At 49.7% G+C, this 22,237-nt stretch overlaps 1 protein-coding gene across 1 annotated transcript in view; it reads right to left on the bottom strand.

Moving 5' to 3' along the window:
- KSR2 (kinase suppressor of ras 2) overlaps window positions 1-22,237 on the bottom strand; it is a 410,482-nt gene that overhangs the window by 59,479 nt on the left and 328,766 nt on the right. The window contains 3 exon segments of the mRNA XM_029922908.1: window positions 3,481-3,553; window positions 4,241-4,282; window positions 13,086-13,251. Of these exon segments, the coding sequence (XP_029778768.1) occupies window positions 3,481-3,553; window positions 4,241-4,282; window positions 13,086-13,251 (281 nt within the window).

Raw genomic sequence — 22,237 nt, 5'->3', positions numbered from 1 at the left:
AGCATCTGTGCTTAGTCTCGATTTACTTTGTGCATCCATTAGCAAGATGCGTCCTAAGGTATCAGAAAAGCCCAAGAGAGAGTTTTCAGGTCTGGGGACACCCCCCCTAATTTTTCCATTAGAAACAGAATGGTAATTGCTTCTTGGCATGACACCACTTGGCTTATGAAAAGGTTTTGGGGAATGCTCTACTTCCGGATAGTGGGGAAAACCTGATGTGTCAGGAGCAGTGTGAGGCCCTCCGAGGGATACAGACTTGAAACCTGCACGGCTCCCGACCTTGAGGAATAGCATATTACTGCCGAAGGGACGAAAGCAGTACAGAGATACTGTGCAAGAAGGCTAAAAGTGACAAGGGCCAAAAGTTAGGCATGAATTGGGTATGATGGAAAATTCCCTGGAGAGATTATGGGATATATTTTGAAAATTCGCAGTGTTTGAGTTAGCTGGATGTTGCCAATCACGTTGAACCGGGATGTGTGCAATAAGAACGAGCAAAACCGTATCGGACTAGAAGACACAGGGGTGCGCGCACGCGCGTACATGCACACGCGTCCGTGTGCGAGTGTGATGCAGTCAGGAGCTCGTGATCCGCAGCTGTTCCCAGCGTGGGCGCAGGCTGAGTGCGGGTGCTGGGGGGACACGGTGCGTTTGCGTGTGTGAGTACTAAGTATAGACTGAGTACTGCGTGGGTATTATGGGATGCGCTCCGTGCCGGGGATGTTCTGGGTGCGCGTGAGTTGGGTGTAATTCGTGGGGATGTTGGGGGCACACTGCGTTGACAGTCAGTTGGGTATGTCCTTCGGTGTGAGGGGAGTGTGGGAGCACATGGCCTGTGACTGGGACGTGGGGGGCAGTGTGTGTTGGAGGTGTTTCTGGGGGTGTGTTTTCGGAGCAGAGGATGTGTGTGTTTATGGGGTGCACGGGGAGCCAGTAACTGGGCTGCTGAAGGCACAGCGAAGCTGGAACCAGGGGCAAGAAGGAATCACAATGATCACCTCTGGCAGCTTAGCGCATCCCCCCCACCTCCTCACTTGAGGGGTCACCGCTGTCCTAATCCTGAGACCCCCAAGAAGCTGTCGACCCTGCAGACAGAGCCAATCCACTTCCCGGAGGGGCTCCTGGCGAGAGGGAGTCTGAAAAGGCTGCAAGAACTAAAACAAGGGGGAGAGAAGGGCAGGTCACAACGTTCCGTCTGCCTTCCTATCAACCAGTCACTTCCAGCCCGGCCGGGAAGGCGGACTGAACACGCACAATGATGGCTGAAACATTTCCGGGGAACTTGACACTTTGGGGAGATCGGGGTGGCACAATGCAGCCGGAGTCCCCCCTCACACCCAACAGCCAACCAGGCAGCCCTCCTCCGCCTGCAACCAGGTGTGATTACAGTCGCCGGGCGATTAAATTATTTCCTCCTGTGAAGTGTTGGTGGCCGTCACTCCTTGCACGTTTAAGCGGATGGCAGCTTATCGACCCCGTATTTCGCTGGCGCTCTCTGACTGCCAGTTAATAACCCGAGATCGTCTTGCACAAATTGTGGAATTAGCTTACGTGCAGCAGACAAACGACCCGGAGCTGGAAGTCAGCACAATCTCCCCGGCAAACTGCTGCCCCTTTGATTTCACAGATGTACCATTTGGGTCTTTGACAAAGTCCGTACCATGGGTCAGGAAGGACAGAACAGTTAGGAGAGGCAGAAGAACAACCAAGTAGGCAAAACTGTGAGTTGGGAAACCCGGTCAAATCGAAATTAGGTGTCTAGCATGCCCTACACTCTGGCCACGACCAGAGAAGTTAAGTCAAGGGAGGTGGTGTCACTTGGACGGCACAAACAGTAGACCTCCTGGAAAGAGAGTGTGTGTCCCAAGGACGTGAAAGGTGCCATGGACAGAGATGTTGGCTGCAGGGGAATGGTTAAGGCCATTATTCTACATTGATAATAATATTTTACAGCCATGAAGACCAATGTCTATGAAGAGTCTGGGATAATATGAAAAATGCAACGCCAGAGCTTTTTAAAGGGATAACAAAGCAGGTTGGAAAAGACGTGTATCATGAGTCACAAGGATGTAAAAACGTGAAGAGAAAGCACAGATCAAAATTCTAAGGGTGGTATGATGATGAGTGATTAGTTTTCCTTTCTTTTTTTTTTTTAATTTTTTTTATGTTCTTTATTTTTGAGAGACAGAGACAGTGGGAATAGGGGAGGGTCAGAGGGAGAGGGAGATACAGAATCCGAAGCAGGCTCCAGGCTCTGAGGTAGCTGTCAGCACAGAGCCGGATGCGGGGCTTGGACCCACGAACCGCGAGATCATGACCTGAGCCGAAGCCAGATGCTTAACCGACTGAGCCCCCCAGGCGCCCCCCCCCTTTTTTTTTTTTATAGAACAGTCCACATGTTCTAAAACTAGTTTATATTATTTTTATAATGGTATAAACCAGAGGCCAGCACACTTGGTCGGTAAAGGGCCAGATAGTACATCTTTTAGACTTTGCAGGCTGTATGGTCTCTGTTAGAACCATTCAGCTCTGCCATTGTAGTCTGAGAGCCACTGGGGACAGGATGTCGTAAACAAAGGGCATGCTTGTGTTGCAATAAAACTTTGTTTATAAACTTTTTAATGTTTATTTATTTTTGAGAGGGAGAGTGTGTGTGAGTGGGGGAGGGGCAGAGAGAGAGGGAGACACAAAATCGAAAGCAGGCTCCAGGCTCTGAGCTGTCAGCACAGAGCCCAGTGCTGGGCTTGAACCCACAAGCTGTGAGATCATGACCTGAGCCGAAGTCACACACTTAATTGACTGAGCCACCCAGGTGTCCCAATAAAACTTTATTTCTAAAAACAGGCAGCATATAGGATTTGTCCCATCGACTGTAGTTTGCTGATCTGGTATAAACCTAAATTATGCTTTTTTTTTTTTAATAGTTTCTTGTCAAATTGGTTTCCATATAACACCCAGTGCTTCTCCCCACAAGTGACCCTCACCATGACCATCACCAGAGGACCATAGGGAGAGGAAGGGGGAAAGAGAACTGGGGAGAGTGAGGGACACAAATCTTGAAAGACTACTGAATACTGAAAACGAACCATGGACTGAAGGGGGAGGGGGTGGAGGGAAGGGGGTGATGGTAAATTATGCTTTCTAAAGGGTGGGAGAATGATGGAGAAGGACTCTTCTTTCATTAAGTTCTAGCTTTTACAGGAAGTTAACTTTCTGGTCATAGAAAAGTCTGGAGATCCTAAGGAACTGATCCGGCCCCCGGAAATCACACTTGACAAGCAGGACCAGGACACAAAGCATAGATGACTCGTTGGGACCAGGCTGAGAGAGGCTACTATCCCCTCCCTCTCTTGGAGTCATTCCCGATGTCTGTCCCTCAGTATCCCACCCCATCAATTCCAGGACTCGGAAGACAGAAGACAGTGAGCCTGAGCAGACTGAGGACCCGGGACAGGAGAAGGAGGGCTCTGTTCCACTTACATTGGATTCGAGGTCACTGGATGCAGGATGACCTGGGGCGCCCGGGTCGGCGTCTCCGGCACCGGCACCACATCTGAGAGGCAGACATGAGACAGTCAGAAATCCAACGTGGAGTCCACAGTCTCCCCCAAAGACCTGATTCCTGGGAGACGGGACAGCTAGTGACTTCTCACCAGATCATGGTGGCCTTGGGGCTGGTCAGTCCCCTCTGTCCCTTCCTCGATCACTTGAACTTCTCCTGCTCAGAGGCACCGGTGTTCCAAAATGACATCCTGAACAAAACTCCCCACTCTTGACTAGGGGGCTGCCAGAACCCCGAGCCTCTGACCTGAAGCATCCACTGGGCACCTCCAAATCACCCCCCAACTCCTGAGTTCTCTTTGGGATGGTGAGGCCACTTGGTGTCACATCTCCCAGTGCCCAACTCAGCCCTCTGACTGCCTCTCCCCTGCCACATGGCTCTGGACCCTTCCTCATCCTGGCCCGTCCTTCTGTGGCAGACCATCTCCTCAGGCCTTGCCCTGTGTTTTGGGATCTCCTTGGTACCACTGTGCCCTTGGGGCCTCCCAGTCTTTCCTTTCCCCCCTCCTTTTTACCCTTTTCCTTTTCCACCTCTCCATCCTGCCATTATCCTGGGGTCTAGTGGTCCGCCACCATCCTCTTTGAGCTTGCCCACCCCGGCAATCTTCACCCCCATCCATTCTGGCAACCCAGGCACCTCAGCAGGCTCGCTCGGAAGGGTCCGGGCACACGGACTCACCCGGGAAGATGAACTGCTGCTTGTACTTGTAGTAGTGGGACGCTGGCAAAAGAACGGAAACACCACCATGAGCACGTGCCTGAGCTGTCCCTTCACGTAACTGACTGGGCTCCCGCAGCCACCGCAGGGGCTCCCTGCCCGCCCTCGAGGGGCTCCAGATTTCTGCAGACCCGCTGGATTACAAGGGGCTGAGAGCAGGTGCAAAGGGAGCAGAGCTCTGGACATCCAAGCCACCCTCCCACCTGTAGCTCCCTGAGAACAGAGCCCCTGAACTTGGAGAGTCACCCAGAGCACAATCCCATTTTTCTTAGCTTCCTGGGGACACATGCACACAGAGAAGTCTGTAAAACCATAGTCTAAAATATTAATTTTTCCCCCTTGGATTACAGAGGCTTTCAGAAAATCCCTTAGGACACAGTGAGATATCCTCTCACACCCCTTAAGATGTGTACGATCAAAAATACAGAAGAGATGTGTGGGGGGGGGGGAGGAGAAAGCGTGGGGCGCCACGGGTGGGAGTGCAAACTGGCACAGCCATTGGGGAAAACAGTATGCGGGTGCCGCAAAATATAAAAAATAGAACTACCACGTGATCCAGCTTCTGGGAATATATCCGAAGGAAATGAAATCACTATCCTGGAGCATTAATCTGCACCCCCATGTTCACTGCAGCATTTTTTATAAGAGCCAAGACACAGAAGCAACTGAAGTGTCCACTGATGGGTAAATGGATAAAGCAAATGGTATGCATACGTGCGCGTGCACACACACACACACACACACACAGAGCATATATGTATATTTGTACATACAATGGAATGCCATTCAGCCTTAAAAAAAAAAAAAGAAAATCCTGCCATTTGCAGCATGGATGGTCCTCGGAGGCACTGTGCTAAGTGAAATAAGTCAGACAGAGAAAGATACATACTGTATGGGATCATGTAACATGCAGAATTGGAAAAAAAAATTCGTAGAAACAACCAGGTGGGTTAGGGGACGGGCTGAAGGTGGTCAGAAGGTACAGACTCGCAGTTAGAAGACAAGTAAGTCCTGGGGAAGTAACGCACATCATAGTGACCACAGTTAACAATGATTGTTTTTGTATCTTTGAGCGTTGCTGAGAGTAGATTTTAAAAGTTCTCATCACAAGGAGACAAATTTGTAACCTTGTGTGGTGATGCATAGACACGAGGATTGTGCTGATCACTTTGCAACACGCACGTGTTTCAAATCATTATGTTGTGCACCTTAAGCGCGTACAATGTTATATGTCAATACATCTCAACAAAATTGGGAAAACTATGCATTTCCTGTGTTTTCCAAATTTTCTGCTTTGAGCACTGTATTAGTTTTCCTGTTGCTGCTGTAACAAATTATGGCACACTTGGTGGCTTAAAATAACACGTTTATCTTCTTATAGCTCTGGAGGTCGGAGGTGCTGGACTAAGTCACAAGGGGCTAAAATCAAGATGTCACTAGAGCTGGATCTTTCCAGAAGCCCCAGAGGAGAATCCATGCCTTGCCGTTTCCAGCTGATAGACCCTGGCTGCACTTCTTGGCTCCGAACCTATGACTCTAGTCTCTGCTCCTGCCGTCCTGACATCACCTCCTGCCGTCTCTCACCTTCTTGTCTCCCTCTGATAAGACCCCGTGGTAACTTTTAGGATCCATCTGAATAATCCAGGGTAATCTTCCCACCTCAGCACCCTTAACTTAATCATCTCTGCAAAGTAAAGTCACATATAAAGTCACAGATTCACAGCTTCTGGGATTAGGACAGGGCGATTTGTGGGGTACCATTATTCTGCCTACCACAAGCATGGGTTGATTTCAGTGTTTAGGGAAGAAAGATGTCCTCAACTTCACTGCTGATTCACCCACAATTCATTTTCCTTCCAGCCCAGCTGTTCCGGACGTCCCTGAGGTTACTGATGTTACCCGTTACTCCCGTGGGGTGGGGGGTCTGGAGCAGGGGTGGGGGATAAGGGTATTGTGGGCAGTAGAGGTCACGCAGCGCTTCATCTCTCCATGCAGAGGAAATGAGCAGGAATGGAGTCAGATATGAGTCCGAACAGGTGAACATGCTTCCAGAAACGATTTTAATACCCCCGAGGATAACCTACAACTGCATGTTGACTCGCCAAGAATTCACGCAGCAGCTCAGAGGCTGGGGCCAGGGACTGACAAGCCATGGCCCAGGGGCCAAATCTGGACTGTCACCTGCTTTTGTACATAAAGTTTTATTGGAACACAGTCACGTTCATTCATGCGCATGCCATCTCTGGCTGCCGACAAGCTATGATGTCAGAGCTGAATATCTGCAGCAACAGAGACTGTATATCCCACAGGGTCTAAAATACTCCTCTCAGGCCCATTATAGAAAAAGCTTGCTGACTTCCGGTTTAAAGCAAAGATGAGCTGGACAGCAGGAGTAGGAGGCTGATCCCAAAGGCCTGAATCTTCACTCTGCCTTTGGCTGTTTGAACAAGCTTGGGCAACTCTCTCCGAGCCTCAGTTTCCACGGGTGTAAAATCGGGATGCTAACAGTCTTTCCGTCGCAGGGCTGAGATCATCATTCCATGAGACAAGAGTGCACAGCGGTGCTGAATAAGCATTCGCTGCAGCAAATAAGCCAATATCTTTCTTGGCTCTCTTAATAAACAGCCCAGAATGATTTATAATTAAGAGAAAATCGGTTTCAAAGAGTGAAGTCATTAGCTGCCCCCGAGGCTGGACCTGATTTATGAACTCCCCAGGACCGAGAGGGGCCCGGAACCAGTGGGTGCACGACTCGTGTTTGTTGAATTAATCAACTCTCTCCGAGCACAGCAATCCCCAAATATCCCAGATCGTTGGAATCGGATACATCTCCTGACTCTGGAAAAAAGAGGTGCCCAGGAGGAGAAGCGACTCATTCAAGGTCACGGAGCAAAGCTTTAAAAGAAAACCAACCACCATGATTTCAAGGGCCTTTCTTGCTTCTGGTAGATAACTTAGGTTTTTCGGCTTTGTTTTTGTGTTTTTTCACTGCACGCCATCAACAAGAGGCTAAAATTTAAAAAGAAAAAACTACCCGGGGTTCTCAGGAGGCTTAGCTGATCTCTTCCCTCCCCAGCTGGGATGGGGATTCGGTGTCTACGGCAAAGGCTGGCTGGCGGTGACATTCTTTTCTGGAGGAGCAGCTGGGTGAGCGACGGCAAAAACCGCTGTGACAAGGGACAGGGGTCAGGCAAAAGGACACTGGCGGAGGTCTCCATGCAGAGCCAGCCCCTTCCTCAACCCCTCTGTGTGCCGGAGAAGAGCTTGTCCCTGATCATGTGCCCGAGTGCCTCCTGGCTTTCTGGCACTGATGTCGTCTTGGGAACCGGAAGGCTTCAGGTGGCTGGAGGCCAGAGAGATATGCAGGCCACTCTGAAGGCACGTCACCTCTACCCTGGAACCCTCCTCCCTGCCTTCCTTCCTAAGGCGTCCCCCAAAAGCAGCCTGAATGGTCTTCTAGAAGGAAGGCTGGAGGATAAGTTATCTTAAATAAAATTGAGATTTAAATAAAATCTAGATTCCTGCCATGGCCTGCAAGGCCCTGCCAAGCCTCATCCCAGCAGTGCTGAGTCTTACCTGGTGCTGTTTTCCCTGGTTCGTGGCACTCGGGCCCATGGGGACATGTTTTCAGCTCTTTCCTGGGGCACGGCCTTTGCACACGCTCCCCTTCCTCTTCCCAGCCAACTCTCCCCCATCTTCAGAACTCAGATCCCTCTGACACTTCAACGTCAACTTGTTCTCCTCTTGAACTTGCTGTGTGGTTGCTGTAACACCGCCCTTTCCTTTCATAGCACCTGCTGCAACTTATTTCAGGGGTGTGTCTGCGTGGTGAACCTGTCTTTCCCACTAAGCTACAGATTCCACAAGAACAGGAACTGTGGCGGGCAGAATAATGCCACTCTGCCCAAGACATCCTCATCCTACTCCCTGGAGGCTGTGACCACATCCCCTTCCATGACAACAGGGCCTCTGCAGGTACGCTTAAGTTGATGATCTTTAAAAAATTTTTTTTACATATATTTATTTTTGAGAGACAGAGTGAGACAGAGCATGAGTGGAGAGAGGGAGACGCAGAATTGGAAGCAGGCTCCAGGCTCTGAGCTGTCAGCACAGAGTACAACGCGGGGCCCCAACTCATGAACCGTGAGATCATGACCTGAGCCAAAGTCAGACACTCAACTGACTGAGCCACCCAGGTGCCCCTGTTGAGGATCTTGAGAAGGAGAAGTTATCTGGGACCCTCTGTGTGGACAACGTAAATGCAATCCCATGGGTCCTTCCAAGAGGGAGGCAGACGGATCAGAGTTAGAGAGAGAGTCAGAGATGTGATAACGGACACAGAGGTGGGAGCGAGGTGGAGCCATGAGCAAAGGAATGCAGGCAGCCACTTGCGGGGGTGGAAAGGCAAGGAAGTGCCTTCTTCCCTAGCACTCCCAGGAGAAACCAGCCCTGTGGACACCGGTGAAATGGATTCTGGACTTGTGACCTCCATTGCCGTAAGATAATACATTTGGACTGTGTTACGCCACGAAGCTTGTGATGATTTGTTACAGCACCCACTGGAAACTCACGCAGGGCACGTCTGGTGTGTGTACGGCTCTATACCTAGTGCCTCATATACAACGGGTAGCAAGTAGATGTTCAATAAATATGTGTTATGATGGATGGATGCAGTCTGAGGGCCAGAAGATGACTTGAAGAGAAAAATCTGCAGCATTGGGCAGTGCATGAATTTCACGTCATTCATTCATCCATTCACTCATTCAAAAAGACCCGTGTAATTGGTGTCTTCCGCTATAGGCAATGTGTCGGGCTGCAGGTGTAGAAGCATGAATGAAGCAGACATGTTTCCCCGTCTTATGAAGCTGAGTCACACAACACGGACACTAAGTAAGTTAATAAACAAACAAGATCTTGGTAGGGAAGGAGCACTGTTGTGCATAAAGAGGGAATCAGGGCAGACTGAAGGGAGGTAGGGGTCTGAAAGGGAGGAAACACACCCTTAAGGCACTTGCCGTGTCAAACGTGGCCCCGGGTTTCAGAAGCAAGTGGCGGACAACAAGGTGGTCAATCATAAATCCTACCAACCCTGTGCCTGACGCCCTTGGTTTCCCAACTAAAAACCCTTCTTCCGTATGTCCTGAGGTGAACAAGTGAGCCAAATGCCTGTCAACTCCACAGACCCTTCTGGAAAAGAATGTTCTAGATCAGTCAATGCTGAAAACATTACTGTGCCTAGGCGGTATCTGGAATTGTCTTCAGAAAACCCAACATTTGGCACAGAACCACAACCACAGCAGCCTTTCCCATCAACAAAGGCTCGTGGTCAAGGGGTGACAGGTGACGAGGACCTTGTGTGAACAGGATGGCCACCTGTCATTCTCAGGGAATTTTGCTAAAACCTCCCAAGTCAAGAGGGAAGGCCTAGCTGCTCTTCTGGAAGGTCCCATTTTGTTCTCCACTGCAACATTGCATTTTATTACTATTATTCAATTATAGAACTTGTGCATTCTTTGGTATTCTATACGCCGTAGCAAGGCATAAAATAAAATCCTCCCTCCTAGAAACAGCTGCCAGGAAGTTCTTGGAGGCTTTTTTGTGCATATACAAATAGACAAATATATACACACATGCGTATAAACATACTTGTACAATCATATATCATTATTTTAGAATAAACAGGATTTTATTCTACCAACTGCTTTGCAAATCACTTATGTGCCCACTTACAAGACATTGTGGATACCTTTCACGTCAGGATAGCCACAAAGAGCCACCTCATTGTGTTTAAGGGGGGCGGGATGTTTGGTTATACAGATATGTTACAATGTATTCAACCACTCCCCTCTAGATTGTATTTAACCCACTCACTTGAGGTGAGTCCAAAGTTTTCACTATCTCAACGAAATCCTCACATACATATCCCTGTACCCTCTGCCAGCATATCTGTATATAAAGTCTTAGAAGTGATATTGCTGGTCCAAGGAATGTACCTATAAAACTTTGATAGACAATGTGAAATTACCTTCTCAAAAGGATTAATTCGATTCCTGCTCCCAATGCCAGGGTATGGGAGGAGTTCACCTTTATTTCCACAGTTCTGATTACGCCCATAATAATTAGCAGTGATGATGAGAAATGCCAAACATGGCAGGTAGCCATGGTAATCTGTTATTTTTTTCTTTTTTAAATTTTTTTTAATGTTTATTTTTGAGGGAGAGAGAGAGAGAGACAGAGTGTGAACGGGGGGCGAGGTGGGGAGGGGACAGAAAGAAAGGGAGACACAGAATCCGAAGCAGGCTCCAGGTTCTGAGCTGTCAGCACAGAACCTGACACGGGGCTTGAACTCATGAACCGTGAGATCATGACCTGAGCCGAAGTTGGACGCTTAACCGACTGAGCCGCCCAGGCGCCCCGGTAATTTGTTATCCTTATGTTTATGTAATAATAATGAAAACAGCTGGCATTTGTCAAGATCTTCAGAGAGACACTCACTCTGCTCAATTCTGTACATGTATGATGAAGTTTGGTCCTTCAATGATTCTATAAAGTAGATGCTATTACTATCCCCACTTTACAGATGGGGAAACAGAGGCACAGAGAGGGAACTGGTTTGCTTGGCACGACGCAGAGATGGAGCAGCCAAGCTGGGATTTCAACCCAAGCAGCCCAGCTCCAGAGCTCATACTTTTTTTTTTTAGTCTTTTTTTAATGTTTATTTCTGAGAGAGAGAGAGAGAGAGAGAGAGAGAGAGAGAGAGAGCGCGAGCGAGCAGGGGAGGGGCAGAGAGAGAGGGAGACACAGAAACCAAAGCAGGCTCCAGGCTCCAAGCTGTCAGCACAGAGCCAGATGTGGGGCTCGAACTCACGAACCCCATGATCATGACCTGAGCCAGAGTTGGATGCTCAACCGACTGAGCCCCGCAGTGCCCCCCAGAGCTCATACTCTTAACTGCTGTTCTAAAGTGCCTGCCGTCAGAGGCCCCCTCAGCCCACTCCCCAAGTGACGTCACTGTCATGAGATGCTGCAGAGTAGGTGCAGATCGCTGGCAGGCTGGCCATGAAGGGGCAAGGAGCCACCCTCGGGTCCCCGAGGGACATGATGATCACCCCTGTTAGGTCTCCTGCCAGCAGGCTTCTAGGGACAGAAAGAGCTGTGGCACTCTGACATACAGGGCTCCCTTCAGAGGCGCTTTCCCAGCCCCTGGCCCATGAAGCAGCGGGGCCTTTTCAGGGGAAATTCGCTGAAGTCAGTGTCTGGCAATGGGGTGGAGCAGCTCTAGGAAAGCATCCAGACCCCCTTCCTCCCAGTCTGGGGATGGGGGAGGGTCGTGAAGCTTCCGAGTGTCCTTCGTCCATTTGCCTCCTTCCTGCGAAGAGGAAACGGAACACCTGCAGGTGGTGGGGGAGCCCCCAGTCTGCGGACACAGCAGGGCGGTTTTTGCCTAATTGGCTGGACTCGGGGAGGCGCAATCCTGGGATGACGCTGGCTAGCGACTCACATTACGGCCCGCGGTGGCTGCCAAGTGCGTGGCCCTCACACCAGACTGACACAAGACCGCCTCGGGCTGGGACACCACCAAAATATCCCGGTCTAGCAAGACTTCACAATGTGCCCTAGTCCTACGGACCGAGCCCAGATCAAAACGGTGTGGGCAGGTCACAGCTTGTCCTTAAGCGGGTAGTTGGATCTGGGTGCGGCCAGGTGTGGGTCTGGGCCTCCATCTGCCTACTGGCCACCCAGTTCCCAGCTGATGAGGCTTGGAAGTGTGACTCGTGGCTGGAGGACCTGGAAGTTTCCCCTCTGCGTGAAACCTGAAGGCTCGGGTGGAAATCGGCCCCCAGATCAGCACCGTTCACGGAACTTTCAGCGACGATAAAATGTTCCATACTTGCCCTGTCCAACATGGCAGCCGCCAGCCACAAGTGGCTAATGGGTCACAGAAACGTGGCTAACATGGCTGAGGAATTAAAATTTTAACTCTATTTCATTTTAATTCATTCCAATTTAAATGGCCACATGTGGCTAGTGGGTACCATATGGAACAAGCAGTTCTAGACACTGGTTCCAACCGGCCAAGCCAGACCTCACCCCACCAGCCTCCTTCCTGATGTCAGCTGTGGCTGAGCTAGAAAATCCTAGAGTCCCAGAAGAGAAAGTGGGCTGGGCAGGACCTCAGAAGAGGGGGGAAGACCCTCAGATCTGGCCTGCCTGAGCAGAGAAAGATCTGTTGCTTAAATCTAACGACAAAGGACGCCAAGAAGCCAGAACATCTCATGAGTGGTATCTCAGAGCCCAGTGTAGAGTCTCAGATCTGTATGATCTTATGGGCTGGGAGAACTTTCCAGATCCTCTCATCCATCTGTATCCTCTCAGATGTGGGAAAGCAGATGGATGTCAGAGGTCACATGGCACAAACACGACAGAACCAAATACTGAATCCAGGACTCTGGCTGTTCCCTCAGAGTCCTCTTCCAATGTCTGCAGTGAGACTCCGACTGCGGCCCTGCCCAGGTGTGGCCCCAGGATCCTGATGCCGATCTCAACCTACTTCACTTATGAGCCAACTGCTGGCTCCAAAGCAGAGCCTCTGTGTCCTCAACTGTAAAATGGAGCTGATGGAACTTACCTCATGACTACGCTAAAGATCAGACATGTGGTGACTGACCTGCATAGAGTAAGACTCGCCCGCGTCCCTTCAACCCATTGCCTTTCATGAAGCCTGGACCGGCCTGGCCACGGCTCTGGTTCGAACCCAACCTCCCCTCCCCCCACCGCCCCCGCGACCCCCCGAGAGCAGAGGTACCTGGCATGTTGAAGTTCTTCTGCCTCGTGCACTGCGGGGACGGGTGCAGGGGAGAAGGCGGCGTGGCACTGGGAGGGAGCGGGGGTGCTGGCGAGGAGGGCGTGGAGGACGTTGTGGATGAGGGGTTGCTGCTCGAGTCTGGCTGGTAAGGGACAGGGATGTGGTCCTGCGGAGAGAGAACAGGGCGGGGCAGGCAGAGGTGCAGAGACACGGCCGTGAGAGTGAGCAAGGGGGAAGGAACCCACCCGGCATCCTTAGTCCCTGCCTTTCCTCGGCCCCCAGAACTTTCCGATGTGCCCCCCCGCTTTGCCCTCCCCACCTGCAAGCGGGGTTGCATCCAGCTGTGGGAGGAAACGTTTCCTGGCATCAATTTCCTGTCCCCTGTTTGGACTCCAGACTGGAAGGTTACCACATAATGAAGGCCACGTAGGTGACAGCCACGCTCCCTGGGCCTTTTTGATTTTGGATGAGTCCCACGCCGAGGTGCCCAGAGCACTCTTCCCATCCTGACGCCTCGCCTCCCGAGTGTTTACTAAAGAATCGACAGCCTGGCAGCTCAAGAGAGGACGCGGGAGCATCTTCCCTCACTTGTCGGCGGAGCCCGCTCCGAGCAAACCCGAAGACAGAGCCCAGGCGGGCACCCTCAGAGCTGCCCTGGCCGCGGCGGGATGGGGAGCAGGGTAGTGGCATGAATGGTGTCCCTCAAAAGACCCACCCACTGGGAAACTCAGAACGACCCTATTTGGAAATTGGACGTAATGAAGGGACAGATCATTCTGGATTCGTGTGGGTCCCGAATCCCAGGTCAGTGTCCTTATAAGAAGTGGGAAATGAGAGGGGCACCTGGGGTGGCCCAGCTGGTGAAGCGTCTGGTTTGGGCTTTGGCTTAGGTCATAGTTTCTGGGTTTTGTGGGTTCGAGCACCACATGGGGCTCCACGCTGATGCGGAGTGCAGAGACTGCTTGGGATTCTCTGCCTCCCTCCCCCTCTCTGTCCCTCCCCAGCTCGTGCTGTCTCTTTCTCAAAAATAAATAAATAAAAACTTAAAAAAATACAAAGCGAAGACGAGAGACAGACGCAGAGGAAGAGACCACATGAAGACGGAGGTAGGGATTGGACTGCCGCATCTATAAGCCAAGGAATGCTTCGGATTGCCAGAGCTGCCAGAGGTTGGGGAGAGGCATGCGACGGACCCGCTCTCAGAGCCTCCAAAGGGAGAGAATCTCACACTAACACCTTGATTTCGGACTTCTGGCCTCCAGAACTGTGAGGGGCAAAAGGTCTGTTGTTTCAGCTACCTGGTTTGTGGTCATTTGTCAAAACCGCCCAGGAAACTAAAACCAGGAGGAGCCCAAGTCACGAAAACCCAGGTTCAAATCCCACAGGCACCTCTTCCTCATACCTTTGGGACAAAACGCTTTACCTCTCCATTCCTCAGTTTTGCCCCCTGTAAAATGGGAATAATACCAGCAAACCTCAACATCATACAAAAGGGATTCCTGCCTCTCAATCTCAGCACAGCTGGCTCCGTAACCTATTCGTGCACGACAGTGGTCACTTGGTCCCTGCGTGACTCGGACTGGTTCTGGGGGCCTGAGGAGGGATTTGTAGGACCCGGTTATTTTACCACAGGGATGTTTACCTGCCAAACTGCAGAGTCAGTGTAACAAACACCAAGCGGCACAGGAGGGCAAGGGGCGGGGGGCAACGGGAAATGGACATTTTCCATCTGGATGCCCAGTGGGAGCCTGTGCTGTGCACACCACCCTCCCAGAGCCCACTCGCCTCCACTGACTCTGAGTAAGTGACTTCACTTCCGGGAGTCTCCGTCTCTCCTTGTCCCGCACACGGGCTAAGAACACCCACCGCTGGGTCTGCTGGGGAGTTTCGATGAGGTCATTAATGAATATGCCTACATCCTACGGTTGGGCCAACGCACTTCATTGTCAACAAATGGTAGCGATTATGTTGATGACATGATTTGCTATTAAGCTTTTTATTTGGAATAACTGGATTCACATGCAGTTCTTTTTAAGTTTGTCTATCTATCTGTCTGTCTGTCTATCTATCTATCTATCTATCTATTGGGGCGGGGGCAGAGAGAGGGAGACAGAGAATCCCCAGCAGGCTCTGCGCTGTCAGCACACAGCCCACCATGGTACTCAATCTCATGAAATATGAGATCATGACCTGAGCCAAAACCAGGAGTCGGACACCTGACTGAGCCACTCAGGTGCTCCCATACACAGATTTAAGAAGTAACAGAGATCTGGGGTGCCTGGGTGGCTCAGTCAGTTAAGCGTCCAACTTCAGCTCAGGTCATGATCTCATAGCTCGTGAGTTCGAGCCCCGCTTTGGGCTCTGTGCTGACAGCTCAGAGCCTGGAACCTGCTTTGGATTCTGTGTCTCCCCCTCTCTGGCCCTCCCCCATTTGCACTCTGCTTCTCTCTCTCAAAAATAAACATTAAGAAAATAAATTTAAAAAGAAGTAACAGAGATCTCATGCATGCTTTCTCTGATGACTGCATCGTGCAAAATTATAGCACAATATCACAACACAGACAGTGAGCCGACACTGTCCAGATACAGAACATTTCCACCACCACACGGATCCCTCATGCTGCGCTTTTACAGCCTCTCCACTTCCTTCACTCTCTCCTCACATGCCTCCCTCCCGTCTTTTCTTTTAAAAAAATTTTTTTTACATCTATTTATTTTTGAGAGACAGAGCACAAGTGGGGGAGGGGCAGAGAGAGAAGGAGACACAGAATCTGAAGCAGGTTCCAGGTTCTGAGCTGTCAGCACAGAGCCCGATGTGGGGCCTGAACTCACAAACCGTGAGATCATGACCTGAGCCAAAGTCAGACGCTCAACCAACTGAGCCCCCCAGGTGCCCCGTCTCCCTCCCATCTTTAGCCTGTGGTATCATCAACCTGTTCTCCATTTTTATAGTTTTGTCATGTCAAGAATGCTATACTCATGGCACGAAACAGTATGTAACCTTTCTGGATTGGCTATTTTTTTTTCCACTCAGAAAAATTATCTACAGATTCATCCAAGTTGTTGCATGTATCAATGGTTTGTTCCTTTTGAATGCCGAGTAGTATTCCATGGCATGGATGTACCACAGTGTGTGACCACTCACCCGTTGAGGACACCTGGGTTGTTTCCCTTCTGTGGCTACCGGGGACAAAGCTGCTCTAATCATCCATGCACAGGTTTTGTACGAACAAAAGTGTTTATTTCTCTGGGATCAATGCCCAGAAGTACAATTTCCTGACAGTATGGTGACTGCCATGTTTAGTTTTTATTTTCTTAAGTATTTTAATCTTTATGTATTTCTGAGAGAGACAGAGTGTGAGCAGGGGAGAGGCAGAGAGAAGGAGACACAGGATCCAAAGCAGACTTCAGGCTCCGAGCTGTCAGCACAGAGTCCAAAATGGGGCTTGAACTCATAAACTGAGAGATCATGACCTGAGCGGAAGTTGGACGCTTAACTGAGCCACCCAGGAGCCCCTGTCATGTTTAGTTTTTAAACAAGACGTGAAAACTGTTCTCTGGAGTGGGTACACCATTTCATACCGACAATGTATGAGTGAGTGATTTTCTCTGCATCCTAGCCAGTATTTGGTATTGTCACTATTTTTTTATTTTAGCCATTCTGATAAGAGTATAGTGACATTTCACTGTAGTTTTACTTACATTTTCCTAATGGCTAATGATACTGAACATCTTTTCATGTGTTTACTTGCCATCTGTATATCCTCTTTGGTCCTGATTACTGTTAACTATATAATAAGCTTTGAAATTGGGCAGACTGATTAGCTATTCAAGTTCCTTTGCCTTTTCATATAACTTTTAGAATAATCTGGTCTTCACCTACAAAAAAAAATCTTGCTGGGATTTTGATAGGAATTGGGTATCAATTTTGAGGAGAACTGACATCCTAACTATGTTGTGTCTCCCAATCCATGAATATGGTATGTGCAATTAGCTTCCAAATCAGAAAAACTGGAACAGGGGTTTATGTCTTTTGCCCATTTTGAGAAGTTTTTGCCCATTATTTCCTGGAGAATTTTTACAGCCCTGCCCACTTTTTCTCTCCTTCAGCACTGTGATGACAACAATACTGCATCTTTTATTGTTGTCCCAAGGGTCCCTGAGGTTCTACTCATTTTTTTTTAGTCAATTTTCTGTCTGCTATCCAGACGGTGCAATTTCTACTGCTGTATCTTCAAGCTCATGTATTCTTTCCTCTGCCCCTCTATTCTGTTACTGCATCTCTCCATGGGGTTTTTTATTTTAATTATTGCATTTCCTAGGTATAGGTTCTAAAATTTTCATATGGTTCCTCTTTTCTATTCATTTTCTGAGACTTTCTATTTCTTTGCAGTGATTTCCTATTTTTTTTTCATTTGTTTCAAGATTGTTCGTAATTGCTTACTGAGATAGTTTTATGACTGCTCTAACGATCTTTGTCAGATAATTCCAAAATCTCACTTGTCTCACTGTTGGCATATATGAGATGTCTTTTTTCATTGAGTTTGAGATCCTTCTGGCTCTTGGTGTGACAAGTGATTTTTCACCGAAGCCTGGACATCTGGGTATGAGGCTGTGAGACTCTGGGTCTTATTTAAACCTCTAGCTTTTGCTGGCTTTCGGTGACACTGTGCTAGCAGGGAAGAGGATGTGTGCTGTCTTGTTACTGCCAGGTCGGGGCAGATGTCTAGGACCTCTGGCTCTGTCAGTGCCTGAGGGCAGCAGGGGCTCCTAATTGTTGCTTCGGGGCAGGGTAAGAATTCTAGGTCCCTCATAGGCATCCACTGATACACTCTTTTGGGAGAAGTGCTACATCTACTAATAAGGACTGTCACCACTCCCCATGAAGCCTTCACTGACGCCAATCACAAGAGAGTGGCCTCATTAATGATGGCTGGTGGTAAAAGTCCTGACTCTCCACTAGGTCTCCAGGGACCCTATCTATCTCACCAGGTAGGGATGCTGGCTTATTGCTTCATGAGGGGCTCACAGTCCCCAACATCAACCAGGCCACTTTACATCTCCAAGGCTTGGCACATGCTGTTATTCCGACTCGGAATATGCACCCAGCCCTTGTCTGCCTAGAACACAGCTCACATCTCCCCTCCTCTGAGAAGTTAGTTCCCCGGACCCCTGCTCCGCCAGGTGGAGCACATCATGAGCTCCTGGTGCCGGCTCCGCCCACTCCCTCAGCTTCAGCTCTTGATTCTACCCAGTCACTTCTCAGCCTACTTGTCTGCCCTCTAGGCTGGGGGCTCCCTATTCCCAGCACTTAGAAATGTGCCAGCCACAGGGTGGTCCTTCAATAGATATCTGCTAGTGGAAGGAAAACAAGAAAGAAATGAAGGGAGGGAGGCTTGGGGGGGAAGGAGAGAAGGAGAGTGGGAAGAAGAGGTCTATCTCTTCCTACTAGATGGTGTCTTATTCATTTTGGAATCTGTGGAAACTAGCAGAGAAACAAAAACATAAGAAACAGTAATAAGTGTTACATGAATGAGTGGATTAATGGAAAAGAAGGAGGACTGGGAGGAGGAATTGCATTTTTGGAGCAAGGAATTATCTGTACCTCCTAATTTCCCAAGAAATTAGGTCTTTCTCTTCTCTGTAGCTCAGGGCTGATGTGAATAAACAGAATCATCTCAAGAGACAGCTGCATATGGTGCCTACATTCCTTGGCCAAATTGCTACAACAGCGGGGGAAATTCTTTCTTCAGGTCAGACCCCGATCTATGGCCCAATGGGACCAGCAACTGGAGGTTGCATTCCATCACAGGGAAACTCAAACTCATTCCGGGAAGGGCTAGTGGCATAATTTCTCTTTCGGAGCACAGCTAAGAGAGAGAAGCATCCTTCAGAGGCCCCCCACCCCTGGCCCAAACCCTTATTCTGTAGATGGGGACACTGAGGCTTGGAGAGGGGGAGTGACTTGTTGGAGTCATACAGAGAGTTAGTGGCCTAGGTCCTAACCCCCAGCCCAGGAGCAGAAACACAAGGTTGTCCCAAGTCACAAGAAACTCACATCTGACTCTGGGAATCAAACAGAAGCACTCTCCTCTCCCATGTTCCCATCCATTCCACCCAGTTGAGCACTGATCTGGACATGGTGGTAATGGTAACTGCCTCTCTCATGGACTTTTCCCAAGGAAACCGTCCCTACCCTCCAACCCGATAGACCGTGGTGACTAGACAGCCCTAAACAGGCACACTTGTCTTGTGACCTCCATAGCCCACTCCCAACACAGGACCACAGGTCAGAACAAGATGGCAGCTGGCCCATGACTATGACATGGAATGAAAAGATGAGCTGGCCAACAGGAAGTATACTGAACAGCATCAGACGCACAGGCAGAGACGCGATGAGGTTCAAAGAAAACAGAAGAGCCACAACAGGCCAGAAAACAAATAAGCCAAGGTAGGAAGTAGGAACTATATGGCGGCAGAAGCAATGACACGGAGAAGAGGCGAAGGTAGAAGACAAGGAGACCAGGCAACAGAAAGAGACCAGAGCGGACCTACAAAGAGTAGCTAAGTCACAATCACAATGGCAGAACGGGACAATGCCCTACGGCCCTGCTGCAGGACCACGGAGCTGGCCCGAGTGCAAGGCCAGCTGGAAAGGGCAAGCCGGCACGCAGCCGTGTGAGACAGCATCACTGCCACAGGCAAGTCTTCAGCCTTGGACACTGTGCAGATGGGGTTTTGATGCTTTGACCTGGATGCACAGGTGTTATCGCCTGGTTCCCAAGGAGCTGACAGATGCTGCTATTTCTCCTTCTCCTCCTCTGTCTCCTCCTCCCTCTTCCTCTTTCCTCCACCTCATCCTCCTTCTGTTCCTCTTCCCCCATCAAGCCATTCCATGCCCGACCATCCAGTGCATCCAGTGTCAGACTAAATCCTTGACGCCTATCATTGCATCTAATTCTGTCCATGATCCCAATCACATCTTGCTATTGTGCTGCCCGTTTAATGGGGGAGGAGGGATGGGAACCGAGGCAGAGAGAGCTTGCTATGACTACAAGTTGGTGAAGGAACAAAGTTCGAAGCCTGGGCCCTCTGACTCCAAACTGTGCACTCAGACCATGACATCGGGAGAGAAAGCTGGGCTTTTGTGAACTTGGATTGACTGAGCCAGACAGGAGAGGAGACAGAGCAACGAAAAGGAAGTCTTCAGAGCAAATTGGCTCAGAAATCTATTGCACTAACCACATCATTGCCTGACAAAAAGAATCTGTGTGAAGCCAGTGAGAAGAGAAAGAGAGGAAAAAATAGCCCGGCCTTGTGATAGATCCTGTCCACCTTCAAGTCATAGCTGCTTTCTAAATAGAGGTTAATTTCTTTCTCTTATCAAATTCTCCTGCTGGCAGACAAGCAGAACAATGTCACGGTCATTGATCTATCTGACCCGTGTTTCTGTTCCATCTGATCAAGAAAGAGGCTCGGTGTGCCTGCAAAGCCACAGAGGAAGGTCTCGAGATGCTCTGAGCAACCTACCCCCTAAGATGTCATGAAGGACATGCACAATTCTTAGGAACCATACCATTTGAGCGACCTAAGCACCCCCAGGGGTGGCAATCCCTTCTTCTAGAGAACTATATGTATCTTTTGCCAATAACAAAGAAAACGTGGACCCAGCCTAAGATCTGGATTGGAAGCCCAAAATTTAAGCTGATGACAGTATCTACAATTTTCTGGACGCTTACCATGTGCCACGAACCATACTAAATGCTTGCATGTGGATTACCTCATTTCATCCCCAAGACAACTCTCTGAGGCTACTGCCCTTATCAAAGCCACTGTGAACATTAAAAAATAGTTTTTTTACATTTATTTATTTCTGAGAGACAGAGTGAGACAGTGTGTGACTGGGGGAGGGGCAGAGAGAGAGAGGGAGACACAGAATCTGAAAGAGGTTCCAGGCTCTGAGCTAGCTGTCAGCGCAGAGCCCGACACAGGGCCCGAACCCACGAACTGTGAGATCATGACCTGAGCCGAAGTCAGATGTTTAACTGACTGAGCCACCCGGGCACCCCCATCACTGTGGACATTTTAAAACATGGCCTCAAATTCCTCAGACTCCTCCCATTGGCAGGTGGTGTCTATGCCTCTCTCCCCTTAAATCTGAGTAAGGGCATGACAGGCCCTGTCATATGATAGGACAGAACAGACACTACCAACCCTTGGCTAGTGACAATCCAAGACAACACACCAAGATAATGTTACGTTATAAAAGCCCAGGAAACTTCCGCCTCACTGCTCAAACAGTTGCTCTTTGGGCCCCGAGCTGCCATGTAAGACACCCGACCGCCCAGAAGCCGCCATGTTGTAAGGAAGCGCAAACCACAAGGCAAGTCCACATGTGGATGCTTCCGCCAAGTCTCTGCTGAACAGGCCTCTGTTGCACCGCAGTCTAGACACTAGACAGGCGACTGATGAGGACTCTAGCTCAGAGGCTGCCCAACTTCTCAACATGGCCAAACAGTAAATATTTTAGGCTTTGTGAGCCATGTGGTCCCCCTTGGAACCACTCAATTCTCAACCATAGTGTGAAAGCAGCCACGGACAATATGGGTGTGGCTCATGCCAGAGTAACTTGATTCACAAAAACAGGTGCAGGTGGGGGCTGGCTGGGCCTGTAAGCCCTAGTTTGCCAATCTCTGCTCTAGAAGATTCCAGCCCCCAGTCCACTGTGAGTTTTCCCAGCTGAGTCCCACAGATTCCACGGGCATCATTACATGTCGTGCACCATGAAGTTGGAGGGGCTACGTTGTGTGGTGGGAGTCAACCGAAACATACCCATTTCATGTACGGGAAAACTGAGGCTAAGAGAGATTGGTGGCCTGCCCCAAGGCTCACTGCTAGTAAGTGGGGGAAGCCAGGGCTGATTGCAAGGTTTGCTGGCCTTCAGAGGCCAAGCTCTCAACTGCTTAGATGATGCCACAGGGAGCCAGATGGTGAACGGCTGAGAGCTAGTAGTAAAAACGGTGGGTGATAGCATGTGTGCGAAAGAACATATGGGCTTTGATGGGGAGGCACACAAAGGGAGGTCAGAGATGGAGTGAGGCACCAAATTATGCACGGCCTTGCAGGTGTAGCTTGGTTTGTTTTCTCCATGC

This window comes from Suricata suricatta, chromosome 14 (assembly GCF_006229205.1).
Source record: "Suricata suricatta isolate VVHF042 chromosome 14, meerkat_22Aug2017_6uvM2_HiC, whole genome shotgun sequence".
Taxonomy (NCBI): domain Eukaryota; kingdom Metazoa; phylum Chordata; class Mammalia; order Carnivora; family Herpestidae; genus Suricata; species Suricata suricatta.
Note: the sequence above shows the minus strand (reverse complement) of the source record. Positions and strands in the feature narration are given on the sequence as shown.